Raw genomic sequence first — 19,698 nt, forward strand, 5'->3', positions numbered from 1 at the left:
CTTTTCTCTTCCGGTCTTCGTTTATTCACAGACCCTAAATTCGGACACAGATATAGAATTAATTTAGGTAAACGTTTATTTTTACCTAAAAATAAATTTTGGTTGTACTAACAGTCCTACCAAAATGTTTATTGCCCTTTCAGATTAAATTGTTTGTTTTTAAATACAGCTCTCTGGAGAACTTTAGCTAGCATACCTACTTTTAATTTATTTTACAGTTACATAACTACAGTAGCTAGGGTTAGCTTCAGTAGCTCCTTTTTAAAATCCCTACAGGAATTTAAAACCAGTTTACAGTAACATTGGTAGCTACAGCAAACTTTAACTACTGAAGTTAGCCCTGCAGTAGCTAATGTTAACTGCAACTACCGTAGCTACTGAAGCTAACAGTAGCTAGGGTTAGCTTCAGTAGCCACAGTTAATTGTAGCTTAACTGTTGGTGAGCTACAGTTTAGTATCATGCCTGTAAAATTATCCAGTTATTGCATGTTTTTGTTAAACATCACAGTTTGATAAAGTTTTGAGAATTCAATTTAGGAGCTAAAACCCACAACATCCACATAGACTTCGCTAGCTAACAGAGGCAAATCGCTAAACTCCAATTAATCTTGTCCAGCAGTAGCTAAAGCACTACTAGAAAATCAATTCGGTCTACTTATTTCCTACTTTCAGTGTGCATTTGGGCCCTGTTTCATTAAGACCAGTAGGTCACAATTATAATTCAAAACAATATTTTCTCTAACAAGTATGGTTAGCCAATCTTGTGCTGAAGTGACCCTGTGTATCTGTTGGAATGTATGTTTTTCTCACTGTTTGAAATCCTTCTATCTAAAATAAATACCAAGGTTTCTGGTTTGAATATTTAGAATTACTACATACATTCACTCAGTAGCAGCAGCTCAATTTGATCTGTGGAAAACGCCTGCTATATCCCACAGTCAACAAATAGCCTTATCTTTCATTTAGAAGAACCTTATCTTCAAGCCTAATTATGATCCAAACAAAGTGCACTGTGACATATCCATGCCTGAAAAATAGGGTGAGGGCTCTTTATGCTTACAGCTGACAGATTACCTATATCTCATATTGCTATAGCAATTTGAGCTGGCTTTAAAAGACCATTATGGGTACTGTCTTCCTCTCACACAATGTGATCTGTAACTACATGTGCCAGTGATTCTATAAACAGCAGCACTTCATCAATTATACTGCACCTGCTCTGGTTCTGTGTATTGTGTGTATGGTGTGTGTATTTATAATTGGCTGTGTTTCTTCTTGTGTCAAATCGGTGTGTGTTTTTGTGCATATGTGTGTTTTAGCATTTCTCACCTTGTAAGGCCCATTTTTACAATGTTTTGAGTATGATAGAAGTGTTTTTGGGTTAATGGTTAGGGTTAGTGTAAGTAACTGGGTTAGGCAACAGAAGTTAATGAAAAATGAATGGAAGTCAGTGTAAAGATAGAAAGACATAATTATGTGTGCATAGAAGAATGTGTGTGTGGGTGCAGGAGGAGAGAAACGGCAAAAAAAAAAGAGAGAGAGAGATAGTGTGAAGATAATTGCATCTGGTTCCAGTAATGTGCAGCTTGCAGTGTTGGACTCTGTCCTCTGTGCACTGAAACATCAAAGTTGCAACATATTTAATTCGGCTTACTCAAGACCTCTGACTGCACTTTAAACCTTCAGTCTAGTCTCTCTTTTTTTTAGATGTTTAATGACTTTAAAGCAGTTGTAAATACTTTTTTGGTTTCTTTTATAGGGCAATATCAGAAGTGTTTTACCACGACTAAGGACATGGGGAGATGTTTTTCCATAAAAGTAAATTTTGGGAAATGCCATGTTCCAGGGATTTTTCTGTTATGGTTTTTGTTTTTTTGCCATGTGTTGTGTGTTATCACACTTACATCTTATGGCTCTGGGTGTACTCTTCTGAAGGTTTATCTTTATTTGATGCTTCTGTGCTCTTGCTTCCATATCCCGCTTAAGCCCCCATAATTCAGATTTTTTTTTTTTTTTACATTAATGTATTTTAGCAGTATACAGATAAGAACTGCTTTGATTTCATTGATAAAATATTAATTTAACTTTTATGTTGAAGGCTCTAAAGGGCCGCATAAAATCTTATGGCGGGCCAGATTTGGTCCCCGGGCCTTGAGTTTGACACATGTGATCTAAAACATGCTCATCGTTCATGTACTACTTTTAAGACACATGTTTTTTTTAGTTCTTACCCTGCTGTATGTGAATGCCCTAAACATCATGGCATATTTGTACAACTCTGTAGATAATCTCCCCTTATTTTCACATAGTGTTTTCTAAATTTGAGTCATCTTAAAGTTAAAAAGTCACATACTCATATTTACATGTAAATAAAACCCTGAAATTGATCTTAAATTTAAATGATCCCTTTCATCAACCCTTGAACTTAAAGTATCCATCTGTCTTTTGCTGCTCTTGCCATCTTGTTGCACATATTGTGGCCTATAGGTGGTGCTGCATCCTTGAAGTTCATCCATATGTCCTGACATGGATTTCCTGCTCTGGCAGAGTGCATTAATTTGAGAGTCGCCTGTGCATCATTCATCCTGTTTTGAAGAGTGCTGGAGTCAGCACATAGGCTTAGGGACGTGACCGCGCGGTGCCACCTGTGACCTTTGAACTGGAAATGAGTGGCAGGGTTAGAGGAAGCGATGACGGGGAGGACAACCAGAAGATATCCATGAAATCAGTGGAACAAGACGGGCAGGGAGGGCCGCAGGTCAAAATAGTTTCTACAGGACTAAGCGCTTTTTTTCACTATAGGAAGCAAAACCTTTGGCTCATGTTTTTCTGTTTGTTTTTTTCTTTAGTAAATTTTCATATTGACTCTTTTTGCTACAAAAATCAGATTACCATTTAAGATGTTTACCAACAGAGGCATAAGAAATGCTTCGTGACCAGAGTTTCAGTAAGGTTTAATTTTGGAATTATTAAATCATCTAAATCATGTGAATGTTATTAAAGGGAAGGATTGCATTGATACTGTGTCCAGATAAAAACCCAGAAACCTAATAAGAACGTGACCTTCTTAGTTACAGCCTGTTATTATAACAGTACGATCTCACATTTCAAAAATCAGAAATTCCCAGTCTTTATTTTAAGTATATTTTAAAGAAAAAAAAATTACACCATATGGACTATGAAAGTATAGGGTTATACAAAAATGTCAGAAATATGTCAAGAAATAACAGTGTTTTAAACATAGTCAATGTAATTAATCATGAATGTTAGCAAAACATGGCACAAATATTTTTAAAAAGCGTTGTTGCAAACATCAGAAACACAAGACTCCACCTTTACCTCAGTTTATTTACATCAGGTACCAAAAATCACAGTTAGCTGAATATTGCTGTAAATACAAATCAATTTAAGACAGGGAAATGCTCACTTTTTTTTTTACACTTATTCAGTACTAATTTCAAAACAAGCTTTTTTTTTATGGCTTTTTGTCATTAATTATACATCTATACATCCCTGAAAAGCATTAGTCGAGCCTCCTGTGCAACAAATAAAAGTTAAGGTTTTTTTTAAAAATGACTACTGATTCTAAAAACAGCCCCCAAATGGAAGTCCAAAAATATGTAAAATGGGAATTTTGCATGATAGGTCTCCTTTAAGGTCATGCCAAAACTTCTCAATTGGATTTTAGTTCAAACCTTGACTGGGCCATTCTGAAACCGTTTTTATTTTTAGCTTTATAGAGGTGTAGTTGCAGGTGTGCTAAAGGTCTTGGTGAATCACTTAAGTGGTCTTGAGCATAAGGCTGAAGAACCGATGGCAGAATATTGTCCTTCAGGATTCTTTGCTAAAGAGCAGAATTCAAAATTACATCAGTTACGGGACATTTTCCAGCTTGTGACGTAGCAGGCCAACACCAGACCATTAAAACTTCAATTTCTTCGGAATTGAGCACAATAATTGTTTAGGCTACTTCATGTTCTCAGACAGGTTCTATTAAGTTATTTCCTGAATCTGTGCCATGAACAGATTGTAGTTAACCAGGTTACATTTTCTATAAGCTGAAATGTGTTTGAAGAAAAATCAAAACCAGAATAAATCTGCAATGAGGGCAAATCATTTTTAAAGCGCTGTAGACGTTGTGATGTGGCGGGAGATGTTTTTGCAGCTGGATGGGAAAGCGAATTAACCCTGAGAGGAAAAAAATGGCTTCTCTAAGTTGAGAGCTTATAATCAGTCAGATATTGTTTGTCCGTTTGCGTCTCTGTTGGTCCAGTTTGTCTTTGTTTTTCTTTTGTTTTGTTTAGTCTTCACTGTCCTGCAGTCTGTAGTTTATTTGTTCGTCCTCCACTCTGCGGTATCTTCTCCATCCACCATCTCTTGTATTTGTCTTCCATCATGGGATGTTCGAGGTCATTGAATCCAAACTTGTCTGTGGTGACCTGACAAGTCAGATTTTTTTCTTCCCCCCCTTACATTAGCTGCTTTTGTTTTGGGCTTTGGTGTGTGTGACAGACGTGTTCCAGGCTTATTCTCACGCACATACACACACAAACACAAGCTTCAAGATAGCTAATAAAAAAACTAGCGAACAAAAAGAGACTCCAGAAATGTTAATCCATTTATCTATTACTTACCTTTTAGATAACTGTTCATAATTTCACTCTTAAGTCATGTAAATGATGATTATGTGCTGTTTCCCCCCTTTGTTTATGAGTTTATAAAGAACAGATGAGTCAATTTGGACTTTGATTCTTTGATTGCTGCTTTGAACATTGTCATACAGTCTGCTTCAGTTGGGTTTCTTTTTACTATTGTTTAGAAGTGCATCTATTACAAATTTAGTGTAAAGTAAACTATATTTTTGTTGGTTTGAATCATGGAGTTCCACTGGGTTTTGTTCTTGGCCCCGTTTCACTTGTTATTCCTTTGCACCGCCTTTCAAGATAAAGAATAATCCTACATTTTAGTGCTGCTGTGCACTAAATCACAAAGTTTTATTTTGTAAGTTGTGAGAATTAATAATTCTGTTTTCCACTAGATCATTTAGCTATTTTCATGCTCGTATACATATATGCATTCATATAGATCACATGCGCGTTAAGCTAAAGCTAAAGGAAGTGACACACTAAGGAACACCCTCTTTAGGGTGTAGCTTAGATAGAGGCTAACAAAGAGGAAAAACAAACTGTTGTTTGAAGTCCATTTTGTTCGGCTTGCCCTTAAAGTTAGCATGAACTGCTATGGACCAGCAGTTCATGGAAATATTAAAACCACATCTTATTAAATGGGATTCATGAATCCAACTCACTGACTCTTCTTCAACTTCATAGATTAAGAACTCAGCATGGAGAAAGGACAATTCTCCACAAAGTATACATATTTTAATATTTGGAAAGATTATTTTTAGTCTTGCTGAAGCTAAAACTGAAGTATTTGGCCATAATTAATTTTATTTTATTTTTTTAAGATTTGGAGGAAAACAGTGGAAACTTATAAGCGTGAGAACACCACAGCAATAAGAAACAGGGATGACGGCATCATGTTATGGTTTGTTTTGTTTTGGGTTTTTATTTTGCTTCTTGATGGTTCTGTGCAATCCACAAATTATGTGGTATGATAATTAGAGAAAATCATGTGGAAATATTAAAACCACATCTTAAATTATCAGCTGGGAACTTTACATTGGGCACACACTGGATGACGTCATCCAAACACAAAATTATCATAGTCATTCTTTAATTTAGTTGCAAAGGGAGCCATCGCACAGTGGACAGAGCTTAAAAGGTGTGTGTGTGTGTGTGTGTGGACCAGGTTTTTATATCCTTGTGGGAACCTGTTTCTGTCCTCAATGTTGGATTGTGGGGACCACTACTGCTTGTGGGGACATTTTCTTGGTCCCCATGAGGGGAAATGCTGTTTTTGGGTTAGGGGTTAAGTATGTTATGGTTGGGGTTTAGATTAGGGGTAGACTGTAAAAAATGAATGGAAGTCAATTTGAAGTCCCCACAAATCATGAAAATGACTGTGTGTGTGTGTTTGTGTGCATTATGGCCTACAAAACTGACTCAGCCTGTCAGAAATTCAAAAATTGACAGAAAGTAATAAAGAAAACTCCTCTCTCATTATTCTGGCATTTAACAAAAAGAAATGATTTTTGTAATTCTGATCAAAATAACACAGGAATAAAAAAAAAGTCTACTTCATGCTGTGCTATGTATAACTTGTTGCTGATCTTGTTCTTTTGTCTCTTTAAACATCATGAGAGCATTGATCATGATCCCACATATCTAACGTCATAGAGGTGGTTTAATTCCAGCTCAATTAGAGGAGATCTAGGTCAGGTTGGGGCTCAGAGAAGCTTTTGACGCCCACTAACATGTCCTACGACTTGATCATCTCTCACTTGAGCAGGTTTCCTCACAGCCTTTTTCTTTCTTTCAGCTATGCTCTCCCCTGTCCTTTTTATAGACCTTTTATCCTGTCGTTTTAATCCTTTGCTTGCTCCCTCCCGCTCGCCTCCCTCTTCTTCTCTTTCTGTCTTTCTCCCTCCTAACTTCTTTTGTGTCCTTACCTCCTTATTGGCTATCATGAATTAGTCTTGATACTTTTTGAAATCTGTATTTCTCAATCCAACATCTTGTCGTTTCGCCTGTCCTCCACATGTTCTTCAAAGTAAAATCTGTCTCCGTCTCTCTAGCCCTTGAGTAATGGACCTCATTTCAACATTAATTGGTTCAACTGATTTAGAAATAAATGTTTTATGTTTACATGAAGCAAAACTTATTTGGTTGAATGTATCCCACATAAGTGATTAAAAATTAAAGTCTACAAGAAACGGCCAAATGGAGCTAAAAATAATAAAAAAGAGAGATGCCCTTGTTTGTTTCAATAACAGTAACCTAATGTCATCCATTTTCACTTTTGTTATCGTGGTAATATAAATACAACAAAGATTTTCTAAATTAGAGAGCTGACATTAAGGATACTTTAAACACTTTAAATGGACCATAGTTCATTTCTTAGTTGCTCCAAACCTTCTGTGCAGGTGTGATTACACTCACGCTAACCAGGGTATGGACCAAACAACCGGACCAAGACCCGCTTTTTGAGATGGTTGTGGTCCACTTCCTAACGAACTCAAGTGTGAACACGGACCTTCCTCTATCTGAACCAACTTACAGGAAACGTGGGTCTTTTTGGACTTCACCAGCTGAACTTTATGGCAAAAATGAACCCTTCAGTGTTGCTAACGCTGCTACTGCAAGTACTGATTGTACTGAAATAGTACCAGAACCTCTGTTTTCTGCTTAGCGAAAACTACAAGCAGTAGTAGCTTCAGGACACACAGAGCACCTCGTCCTCCTCCTTTATTTCTGTCCACTGATCATCACTTTGTTTCCCAGTTTATAGTCTGCTTTCAAAACAGCACAACGTGAAAGCAAACCGCATCAGAAGATTAAAAACAAAAGAATATATCTATCTACCTATATATATATAGGTAGATAGATAGATAGATGTATCTATATATATAAACTAAATTTGTAAAAACCAAACAAAAGAGGGTTCTTGCTTTGCCGTGCTAACCTGGTGTTGTGTACCATCTTGTCTTGGGAAGCATTTTACCGTTCTTATTCTTCTCTTCATTGGTAGCTAATGCTTTTTTATTTATTTCCTCTTCAGTTATCCCTTTAATATTTTCTCACCATACTCCTGTTTCTGTCCTCTTAACCCTCCTCATGTGACCAGCTTTCCTTGATCCCCATCTCTTTTTTTCCCTTTTCAGTAGCCGTGTTTCCCCTTTTTGATTCTCTTTTCCATTTCCCTCCAAACTTGTCTTTCTGTCTGTGTTTACTCAGATTCATGGGTTTCTTTAAATCCCTCCTCATAAAGTGGCAGTAACATCCCTTTATTGCCTCTTTAAATCCCTCCTCTCTTTATTACTTTCATGGTTTCTGCTGATAATTTCGCCCGGTTATCTTTCTCACCGTCTTCCTTCACTGCGTTTCCATCTATCCAGCTTCTTCTGCCCTTTTCCCCTGTCCCTCCTCCCTCCCTGCTCTCTTGTGTTTATGTTGTAAGAAGTCGAGTCGGCGGCACCGGTTCTCCTCCTCCTCCTCCTCCTCCTTTCTTAATCTAACACACTGCTCAGCCCTCCCCATTCAGTCTCGTTCAGCTCAGATGAAGCTGAGATGAATTTGTTTTGCTGAACAAAGTCTGGATAACCAAGGCTCTGCAAACTAAAGGCAACAAAAGTTTGGGGATTTTAACTGAGAAAAGGTGAAGCCCTCCTACAGGTACTGTGTGTGTGTGTGTGTGTGTGTGTGTGTGTGGATACTGTGTGATTTTCATGTTGACAGTCTTTGGATATCTATCTTTGGTTGTTTTATTTTCCTCTTAGTCCTCATACAATCCCTAATAATTACAGATAATTACATAAATTGGTTAGAAAGTTTTTCCAGATTAACTCAGATTTTATATTTTACTCAATATTTTCTCCAAATAGGCCTGAACATAGCAGAATTTGTTGTTATTCTGTGTTTACTAATAGTTTAGTTATGTGAAACACACATTTCCTGTCTTTGCTCCCCAATTTGTAGCAAATTCTGCTACAACAAAATTAGCTAAATAGCAGAATTTGAACTATATCTGAAAATATAATCCAAATTATAAACTTCACCCAACCCAAGTTTTTGCCTGTGATCACCAATTGAGGTTTTCTCTTAAAACTTTGATTACTGAAATAAAATGAACCTCAGTGCGTTAAAGTAGAACCTTTCCAACCTTGGTCCTACAGGACCTTCCTGCCTGAAAAAAGACAAATAGGTAAATCTTTGAGGGGTTATCATCAGACGAGTTTCAGGAAAAGCTCAGACGGTTTGAACTCTGTACGATATCAGTTGCCAAGCAACAAATATGTTGCCTTTTTTCTAATCTGGAAGAACAAGCAACATATTTGACTTCTTCACAAAGTGGGGGTGGGAGGGCCGCTAATGAATTTAAAGCATCTTATCTTGTCAGATAAGATGAAAATTATTCAGGTTGGGTTCAGGATCACATCAGAGTATGAAATGTCACAGTTAAAGCACAGCGGTGGAGGTGTGATGAGATGGAGCAGTGGGGAGCGTTTGGGTTCTTGGAGTTGGTAATAAAGCAAAATTTTGGAATGTTGATCGTAGATATTTATGTATTTGGCTTGTGATGGACTGCCAACCTGACATGGGTGTGTCCTGCATCCTGCTCAGTTACCATTGGGAAGAGGCACCATGTGTGCACAAGCATGATTAACAGCACTAAAACCCGCCTCCTGGTTCTGATTGGCTGTTTTTAGTTAGCACTGGAAGAAGGCAGAAGAGCTCAATTTTTTATTTTTTTCTCACAGATTCTGTTTCATACTACACTATCATGACATAGTGTCAGTTTTCACAAATGTATGAAAAATATTTTTATAACAGTTACATGCAGCAGCCTTTGATGTTACCAGGAAGTAACACCAATATCTGTTTCAGTGTCAAAGCTTTATCGACATGTTTGGTGTTTTCTACAAAGTGATGCTGTTAATGCGCCTCTTGTTGTGCAAATCTGGCCTCATGTTTCACTCCTTGACAGATGTGGGGCAGTTTTAATTTTAGTGTGTCAGCAATCGTTAAAAAAAAAAAAAAAAACCCTGCAAACTGAAGTTGGATTGTGTGTGAATGCTCCTGCTTCGGTGCTGCTCCACAGCTCTACTACTAGATTTGTTTTCAGTCACATTCTTTGAAAAATCTTTACATTTATGGATAAAAACAAAGTCTAGATCTACGATGGTGGCTGAAATTAAAATGAATGACATCATATTCACCTTTAAGACGTCAAAATCGAATCTATTTGTTTGTGATGTAAACATGAAATTCTAGTCAGACCTGACTCAACAGCTGCTGTGTCAGTGAGTGACCTGTTAAGGCACAAGCCTTTGGCTCTGCCAAGGACCTATTAGTAAATCCTACCTGTGTGTGTGTGTGAGTGTATGTAAGCCACTCCCAGAGCACATTTACATACTAATGCGTGTAAAGCTGTGTTTTGAGACCATCTTAATGAAAACCAGCCATCGTGTCCTATTAATTCTCGGGAACACGATGCGAAGCCGAATAATGAGACGTCGTTAGATCTGAGGAAACTCTGTTCTTACATGTTCGTTATGTAAATCCCCAAACAGGACAGAACACACTGAAGGAGTTTCCTTGACAGAAAATGAAAAGCTTTTGTAAAAAAAAAACATCAGCAGAAAGCTTGAAATGAATAAGTTAAGATCTGCTTGATGTCACAGTGAGTTTTGTTCCTCTGTTGGCGTGGGTGACTTCTTGAAATGATTATTGAATGACGAGCCTCTGATCACATCAACACACCCCTGACGAAAGAGATGCAGAAAACCTCAGGAGTCGTTCAGATAAGACCTGAGTTTTTGGTTTCCATTTATTATTCTTTTGAATTAATGAGAGTGACAAACAACATTTATTTTCCCTTTGGAATCAGTAAAGTATTTTTGACGAACATCACAAAACGAAGACGGAGAGAACCGTGCAGGAACACCGAGGCCTGGAGGGGAGACGTGTTTGATCCCACATGTGGTGAGAAACACCTGCCAGCTGTTAGTGTTTCTGTAAGTCCGTCACCTCATCATGAGGCATACATACACATTATTTAATTTTTTATTTTATTTTTTTTTGCTGCTTTTATAAATAGCCGTATTTCATTGTAAACCTAGATAATTAGTGTGTTGCAGCAGGTGTTTCTCTGCAGTGATTAGTCATTCTGTCAGAGCAAATGTTTTGCAGATTTAAGCAATTCTTTCAACATGCTTTTGATGCAAATTAGCAAAAAAAAAAACAAAAAAAAAACAGCTTTCTTGATTAGGACAAAGATGTAAGAAAAAAAAGAAAAAGAAATAAAGAAATCTCTCTGTCTCATATTTGATGTTCTTGTCCTGCTCCAGACTGTTTTTGGTTCACATGTGGAAAAATATCTCGCAAGCTTGGCACAAAATACCCCATTGCTCCGTCTTCCTGTGTGGTTTGGCTGTCATGTGGCGTGAATTGTCTTGTTTCCTACTTCCTGCTATTGACAGCAGCCCATAACTAGACACGGTATAAGGAAAGGTCAGGAAGAATAGAACCTTAAGTCTAAAAACTGGCTACAAATGGAATCAGTGCAGTAAGAAATGTTAAGTAGTGTTTCGTTTTGCTGATATATTGTCATCATGAAGGCATACAAAGCAAAATTGGGCAAATGTGGACCTGGCATGGCATATTATTGACCTCTACAATAAAAAAAATAGACTTTTAGTGATGTTACAAAACATTCTTCTTTCATTAAACTTCTGTAAAATCAGATGTTTGCGTCTTTTTGTTCCACTTCCATATTGCCGTGATCAATAAAAGCAAGATAAATGGTAAATCGAAGTTCTTAACACATCAACCGAACATATCAATCAATCAAGTTTATTTCAATAGCAAATTTCACCAACAAGGTAATTCAAAGGGCTACATTATAAAAACACGAATCAACTATTGAAACGTTAGATTTTTTGTTACACATCAAAATAGGCATAGCCACATGTGAAGCACTTTAAGATATTTCTCATTTCAGTCATAGGTCTTGCATGAATAAATCTTAAATCTTACATACATGCATGTATGTGGAGATCTGAAATTATCACACATTAAGGCCAGCATATTATCCAGCTAAACATGCATGATATTTCTGCATCTGCCAATGGCAACACTTGCAGAAATATCTCCAGCGTTGGAAACGTCTCCTTCAGGTTATGTAATAAAAGAATAAAACTGGTTTTGAGTGGAATGCGTAAACGAATCCTTTCTGCAGGCTCCAAATGTTTCAGCAATGTTGGTCAGAGTCTGCAAACAACGAAACGTTTTGAAGTTTTTAGCTACGACTTTACAACGCACCGACTGAACCATTTCTAATCAAAAAGAAAGCGCCGTGACATTGATTTAGCTCTTCCCATCTAAAAAGTTTGAGTTTTTTTACATCAAAACTCTGAATGTTTTAGCAAACACAGTGTTCCTGATACAGATGTCTTATTTACGCTCCGTACGAAACTCCTCAGTTGCTCCTCACAGCCCAGCTGTTGGAGGAAGGAAGACCTTTTCGCCTGCTGTCACGCTGCAGACAGATTAGCATTTTTGTCTGGCAGGGTTTGAAAAGTCGGGAGGCGGACATTTCATGAGTTAGTCTGGCTCTGGTTGACCTTTGACTCGCCAATCTGTCCACCAAACACTTTGCATTCACCATGCTCTTTTCAAGATCTTCTTCTCTGGTTCACAAGATTCTTTTTAAGCGACATGATTCCAGTTGGAAATACCATTAATTCAGATAAAACATGGCAGATCAGACTGAATGTTTGCCGTTTTATTGTTTTTATTTGCTAGATTCCAGAACAATCGGTCTCTCTTACAAATTAACCAGTTTGCCAACATGAGTTTGGTACTTTGGGTGAAACATTTTAGGTTTCCTCCCATAGACGTCTCACTGAAATAGCTGAACCTTTGGACCATTCTAAATCACTGATTTTATGTTTCTTAGTCCTAATTGTACCCAATTTAGCAGTATACATATGGTCATTTTTCATCCGATGTACCCATTTCCATCAAAACTTTAACTTTTTGACTGATGTCTTGAGATGTTGCATCAACATTTCCACATAATATTTTACTCCTCGTCTATTTCGTGAAACGTAACAAACGTTTCACGAACTGGATGTAACAAACTAACATTTTAATTTATGGACCTCTGGACATTTCTCCTAAATACCCGAGTGCATTTTTAAAACTGAAGTTTGGCTTTTTATGTTGCATAATGGCTTCTTTTTTTCTTTCAGTCAGCTTCCTCACAATGCATTTTTACTTTTGTTTTGAGGCTGATTCAAGTATTTCACACCTAAAAACTCACATCTTCATACATCGTTGGGACACAAAACTTGTCTTATTTCCTGAACGCTATCCAATGACTGCAGCTGTGTAAAACAGCCCAAATGTAATACTTACCATACTGAAAGTAAACACATTTAGACATAAATTGCTATGAAACTTGGCACTATTAAAGTCCCACCTTCCTTTTTAGATGAAACCTCTGTCAAAGCGCTGCCACGTTTTCATACTTTCATCTCACCGAACACATGGATATTTAAGCGAGACGTGATTGTGTTTTGTGTGCCTGTAAGTACACCCAGTAATATGAATGTAAGCAGAAGATGTTTGATGGTACTGCAGGTTTTACACAGTGCATTTTACGAGTTTATGTTAACGGTTTAAAGTTGGACCGCCATATAAGGATTTTATATTCAGTTTATTTTTACTTGTGCAGCTGACGGCTGATCTTAGTCAAACGCTCGATAAGAGGAGACGGGAGCCACAAAATAACGTTTACAAGCTCTACTGACTGAGAAAAAGGAAATTATTTGAGCTCCTTATGTTCCATTCTGATGATTTATGTTCCTTGAAGGGCGATTCTGTTTACAGAGAAATCATAATACATTTCATTTATGGTTTTGGTTGTGTGTGTGTGTGTGTGTTTTTTTTATTCCTGTTTATTGGTCTTGATGTGTTTTATTTTTGGATATTTAAAATGTGTTCCAGTGTTCTTCACTAAACTGAAGTTTGTTGGTCTTTAAGAGGGCGAACTTGCATTATTATCCCATTATCAATATATTCTATGAAAATGGTCTCAAAACAACTATATTGTTATCGTAATATTTAGCTTGCCAACTGTTGTTCCTGTTTTTTTTTTTTTATTTTGATGCATGACCGGTCAAAGAGTTGACTTTGTGTTTCTTGCATGTAAGGAAAAAGTCCTGTTGTCTTCTTTCAGCCTGCCCAGTAACAGGTGGGGGAGGGGAGAAATCTGTGTTACTCTATGCTGCCTGAGAAAGTGGATTTCTGACTCTCGTCACTCTGGCTTCTCAATAAAAAGACTTTTAAACCATTTGGGAAAAGTTGGCCAATCGTAAATCTCGATATGACAGCCTTTTGAAAAAAAGTTACTGGTATAAATATTATTACAACTTTCTGAAGACTTTCTTGTCTGTGTTTACATTTAGTCTGTTTTCTAAAGACAGAAATTTGGCAGACATTCATGCTCCGTTCTAAAATGTATTGCCAGTGTGCTGGCTGAAGCTTTGTCTAATGAGAGAAATAAAACCAAAGACCTCAAGGTCAACAGACAGAGAGTATTTTTGCAAAGAATGGCTCAGATAAAAATAAACCAGTGAATAATACCTGCAAACACAATTGGCAGGGCAATAACTCCAGAATAGAAAACTGTAAAGCCCTTGACTTGAAGTTGGTCACTAGAAAACTCTTACTTTTTGTGTTGCGGACGTTTTGAGACATCCAACAAAATGTTTGATGGTTGTTTGATCATCTTCTCTGAAGAATTTGACAAACTCTGATTTGTTTCATCGAACGTTTCAGGATAAAAGAGAAACCTGTTAATGACACAAAGTGTCTGGACTCATTTCTGCAGAGGTTTTTAGACCGTCTCTGTTCTGCTTGCAGGGGGACCACACCTGGGCGACCATGCTGGGACAGAGTGTGCGTCTGCAGCCGGTTCCCATCCAGAGCCTGTCGGAGCTGGAGCGCGCCCGGCTGCAGGAAGTGGCGCTGTACCACCTGGAGGAGAGAGACCTGGACTGTAAGATCAACATTCCCAGAGGTAGGAGGAGGACGGTGGAGTAAGCATTCAGCCTTTAGCTTGAAACTGATGGGGAAAAAGTGCTGGTTATAAGTCAAATAATCTGACAGTGGAACTGGAACTTTGTTGTCACTAACGAGCTCCCATATCTTTCATTAGGTTTTGTCTTATTTCAATCGTATTAAGATATTTTCACCAGAAACTAGACCAAAAATGCTTGGTAACATTTTGTGTTTTTGCAGTGTAGGCGGAATCTCTTGCTTCTTGAGAACAGGGGCTTCTTTGCTTGACCCCAGATTTCTGTCATCATCATCGTCATCATCATCATCATCATCATCATCCTTTGGGATAACTTCCCAGAAAGAAACGGAAAAACAAGAATCGGATTTTTCCCAAATTATCTAAACCAAATTTGGCGTACCGCCTTCATCTCATGAGATCAGTGAATCGTTACAACACATTATCCTTAATAAAACCTTAATAATCTGAGCTGAAATATTAAAGGCGGCTGCTTCTTTACATGATCCTGTTTTCAGTAGAAGAAGAAGCAGCCAGCATATTACTGCTTTCTTAGATAACACTGTGACCAAAGCCTAGAGATTAACCTTTCCGTGACCCTCTTATTTCATTGTCTCTGCCCCGATGAACAAACCGTCATATGATCGATTCATTACTCGAGAGGTTTTCTTCCCGTCTTGTGACTTTTTGAAATACCTGCAGGAAGAAACACCCCCATACATTTCTCAATCCAAAGGTGCCTGACTTTGCGGCTGCTGACGCATCGCGAACAACCGCAGTAAGAATCTCTGAAGCGCTTCAGAAGGAAAGTCGAGCCTTCATCCTGGCTCAGATGTTTATTTGCGCGGCATTCCTCCGCTTGATGCTCCCCGCTTTGAAATATTGTTTTCGTGGATCCTCTTGATCCGCCTGAACTCCAAAGAGCTGAATCCACGTGGTAATGGGATATAGTTGCTCCAATGCGCCGTAACTGTTTTGTTTTTTTTCCCCCTCACACACACACCCTCAGACGTTTTCTCCCAGGTTTTATTGAGACCTGAGGGATGCAGACAAGGGTTTCGTTTTTTTTCTTTTCTTTTTTGCTGCTGTGGCCATTAAGATAGTTTTCTCAGACTCCCAACGTTTTTTCAAATAACCAACAGGCTCAACTTTCACCACGTTTCTATTTGAAGCTCGGTACACTTCTTTTTGTTTTTTGTTGTTTTCAGCTCAATTATGCGTTTTTTCTTCACAGTTTGTGGCTTTTGTTCGCATCCCCAAGGAGAAACTTTAGCGGCCACCCAACTTCACAAAACTTCCCCCATGTTTGCGTGTTTAAATTCCCCCTCGGGGAAACTAAACCCCAGCGAGTCTCGTTGATATCATCCTGTGGGAAGAAATGGAATTTTAAAAAAATTAATCGACCAGCATGGTGAAAATGTGTTGGTGCATCTGTCACTTTATATAACCAGAGATGACAGAAAATTCAGCCTGTAAGTATTTTATTTAGGTTTTATGTTTGCTTGGACGATGTTTTTAGCATTTTACTACTCTGAGAAAACGTGTCCAAAGAGCTATAAAAGGATTTCCCAAAAAGGACCCAGAACTTTCCTCTGGATATTTGTCCAGCACCTCATCCAGTCCAAAACAAACCTCTTATCTGCAAACGGCATCCTGAAACATCGTCGTCTGTGAGGCTAATCGAGGCGAAGCTTTCCAAAAATCAAAATACACCCTACATAGTTTCCCGTTTTTAGATGCAGCCCTTTGGTTCTCGTAGACGTTCAGACTTGCTAAGTGATGAAATTCATAAATCAAAGTAAAAATCCAATAATCGTTTTAAAAAAGATCACAGCAGATTTTGTTCCTGCTGACATTTTGAGGTCAGCGTCTTTCAAAGATGCTCGGCGATTTTCAAGTAAATGAACAATATTTTTTTTTTCCCTTTATTTTCCTCTGAAGTTATTTCTTTCTTCAATAATAGACTGAAGAATAAATTTCATCTTAAAGTTAAAAGCTAAAAACAAACATTTTCAGCAACAAGAACTCTCCTCATCGAAACAGAACCACCGAAATATTCTATTAAAAAAACTCTGAAATGTCTCTTGAGGTCATGTTACTGCATTTCTTCCTCTTCCTGTGAAACTCTCTGCTTGTATCATTTTCTGGAAACCCTCTGATATCTTATTCATAACACTTAAAAAGAATTATATAACTTGACGTCTTTCTCTTTTTGGGCCGCAGATTAGAAAGACAAACAAAAAAAAACATGTGGGAAACGGATGAATCACTTTCTATTTCCTTTTTTTTAGTTTCCATGGCAATAAAAATGTCAAGTATACACCGATATATGTGAAGTACTGGTTAAAAAAAAAAACAACCTCTTTCAACAACCTTTATTAAACTATGCAACTGTTACAGTTTACTGGTATGAAACGTGTTGTGTATCCAAACAAACCATTCTACGGTCAAAAGCTAAAGTTTGGTTTCAAATTGTGTCAACTGAGAATACGAATAAAACTAAATATCTTTACGCCTTGAAATTGTATCATATACTTTGTTTTTTTGTTTTTTTATATACGCACATCTTTTTTTCGGCTGATTTATTTTAGTTTGTTTAAGGAATATTGACGGGAAGAAATCTGTTGGAAACTTGAGGTTGTAATCAAATAATCTGAAACTCGTAAGACAGCAAACCGTCGTTATTGGAGATTTCTAAAATGATTCATGATTTCTAGTGACATCCTTCATGTCGAACAGAGGCACAGTTCAGTTCTTTCAAAAACCATCCTCTAAAGATAATGACGCTGTAAGTTTGCTCTAAACAAGATAAGCTTGGAACAACAAAGGGCAACGTGACAGAGGTTGTTAGTATCAGCTGAGTGAAAGATTCCTTTTATTTATTTTTTTTTTTTTTTTATCTTTTCCGCCTGGCTTGCAGACAAAGCTCTCAGTGAGCGAGTGTGGGAATAGTTTAGCTCCTCGTCTCCCCTGAGGGGGGAAATCTCCGCAGAGCAACGTGTCCGTTTCGGCCGAGGCTTCGGCTCCCGCCGTGCCGCCCTCCTCCCCCCCGCTCGTCCTCCTCGGGCTTCTGCTGCGTCGCTCGCTTCTGTCAGATTTCGCTCTGTATTTTTGTTTTCTCATGTCACGTTTAAACCAGATCCCTTGCTGCTAAATTTTGTTTTTGTTTTTGGAGCTCATTCTCATGCCCCCTTATTCTCGAGTCTCTTTTCTACCGGGGACGACGACACTATCTGGGTCTCCGCTTTGTGTTTTTTTTGTTCCGTCTGTTTTTCTCGTTTTATCCTCTCTCCAGCCCGTCTGCCTTCTCTTAATTCAAAAATAATCAAACTCAGAGCGGCAGAGAGGCCAGCAAACACCAGATCTTTTGATTAACGTTTCAGGGAGACTAATTTCAGATGAAGAATTTAATAAAACTTGCAGCTGCTATTGTTTTTTTTTTGTTTTTTTTTTTTATTGCCAGAGATATAGTTGGGATATTATGCTGAACTCTTTTGTTTGTTAAAAACCAAATTAAATTAACATAATTCTCACACTAATCCCTGCAAATATTTGCACTTCCAGGGGTTTTTAATCAAATCTGTTGCCATGTGTTTGGACACAGACACCAACAACAAATTACTTTCTAGTAGAACTTGCAGTAAAACAATGTCACACTCCTTTAGTTTTTCACTTTTGATCACATACTTTTATGTTTTTTTTTGTTTTGTTTTTGTTTTTTTCTTTTTAGGATTTATACAACAGACCATCATGTTCACATTCTCTCCAGTTCACGGTGATATTTTGCTTGTAGTCTGACCCACGGAAATCTGAACAAAGATTGACGTTCATGGCTGGAACCTGGCAGATTTTGGAAAATATTCAGCATCTTTGCATCTTTTGCGTTGCAGTTCATCTTTTTCCTTTCTCAAACAAGCCATGTTAGCTTGGATTCAGATGATTTCCAGGTATTTATTTACACAGGTGCCAGAACGTAAGTTTGTAAAAAGCTAAACAAAATAAGATGAGAATGTTGCATTTCTGCAAACATCTCTCTCTGTTTGACCATAACTTTTTCCTCTGCGTTTCGTAAATGTACAAACAGGAACACACACTCGTCGATAGAAAATAAGCCGTAGATGGAGGTGCCGTGTGTTCACTGGGAGGAGCTCTGCACTTTAGAAATAAACCTTAATTTCCTGCAGTCGTGGGAATTTGACCTCTTTATCCCAACAGCTGAAATGCTCTCTGCCCCACAAACCCCCCAACCGCTCTGTTTCTATTTTATGTCTATTTTTGAAAATGTCCTTGTCAGTAAGGGTGAAAACAGAAAGGAAGGGATTTTGTTATTCATGTCGCAGGTATTTTGGAAAGCGCAACTGTAGGTAATAAATCAAATCCTTACGTAATCGGGAAAAGACTAATCCATCCTCGGATTAGTCATTTCTAAACACCAGACCCCGGGATTCTTGCACATAAACAAGTCCGAAAAGCGAAACGTGGACCTGCTTTGAAACAAATTACATAAGGAATCGGTGAAGTTCCTGTGAACCGACTCTCGTGTGGGGATGCTCCTAGTTCACATCAGACCTGGTTGGATATCCGATTTGATTTGTGATCAAATTGAGCAAAAGTAGTGAGATTAGATGTAACATAGTTGATTTTTTAGTGCAAAAAAATCAATAGTCAAAAAAAAAGATAGACAAATATTTTAGTCTATAGATATGCAAGTGTGGGTATAAAACAGCAGGAAAAGGTGGTTTTACAAAGTCTGTCTTGGATGCTAGCGAGAGAAAAGAAAAGACTCAGAAGACATGTACGACTTCACAACCAGGCAGCGCAGCGTTGGTGAATCACATGAAATCCAAAGTGCAAACATTAAACATTGTCTCTGTGTTTTTCTTGGACCCCCTTTTCTTACGCTCACGAAGGAAAGCAGGCTGTCCAAACAAACAGCTACGGCTCGTCTGCAGAAACATTTGGCTCTGTTGTTGAGGAAAGAGAAGAAAGTTGTGC

General features: G+C 37.9%; 1 protein-coding gene across 4 annotated transcripts in view; it reads left to right on the forward strand.

The window, feature by feature from the left end:
• Positions 1-19,698, forward strand: part of arhgap36 (Rho GTPase activating protein 36) — a 57,684-nt gene that overhangs the window by 18,849 nt on the left and 19,137 nt on the right. For 2 of the 4 annotated variants that reach the window (XM_007576051.2, XM_016662922.1), the window contains exon 2: positions 14,550-14,706. In XM_007576051.2, the coding sequence (XP_007576113.1) occupies positions 14,550-14,706 (157 nt within the window). Of the gene's footprint in view, positions 1-8,151; positions 8,295-14,549; positions 14,707-19,698 lie in introns of those variants that run through there. The other 2 variants (XM_007576053.2, XM_016662923.1) reach the window with 2 other exon arrangements.

The sequence above is a fragment of the Poecilia formosa genome, unplaced genomic scaffold, assembly GCF_000485575.1.
Source record: "Poecilia formosa unplaced genomic scaffold, Poecilia_formosa-5.1.2 Scaffold395, whole genome shotgun sequence".
NCBI lineage: Eukaryota > Metazoa > Chordata > Actinopteri > Cyprinodontiformes > Poeciliidae > Poecilia > Poecilia formosa.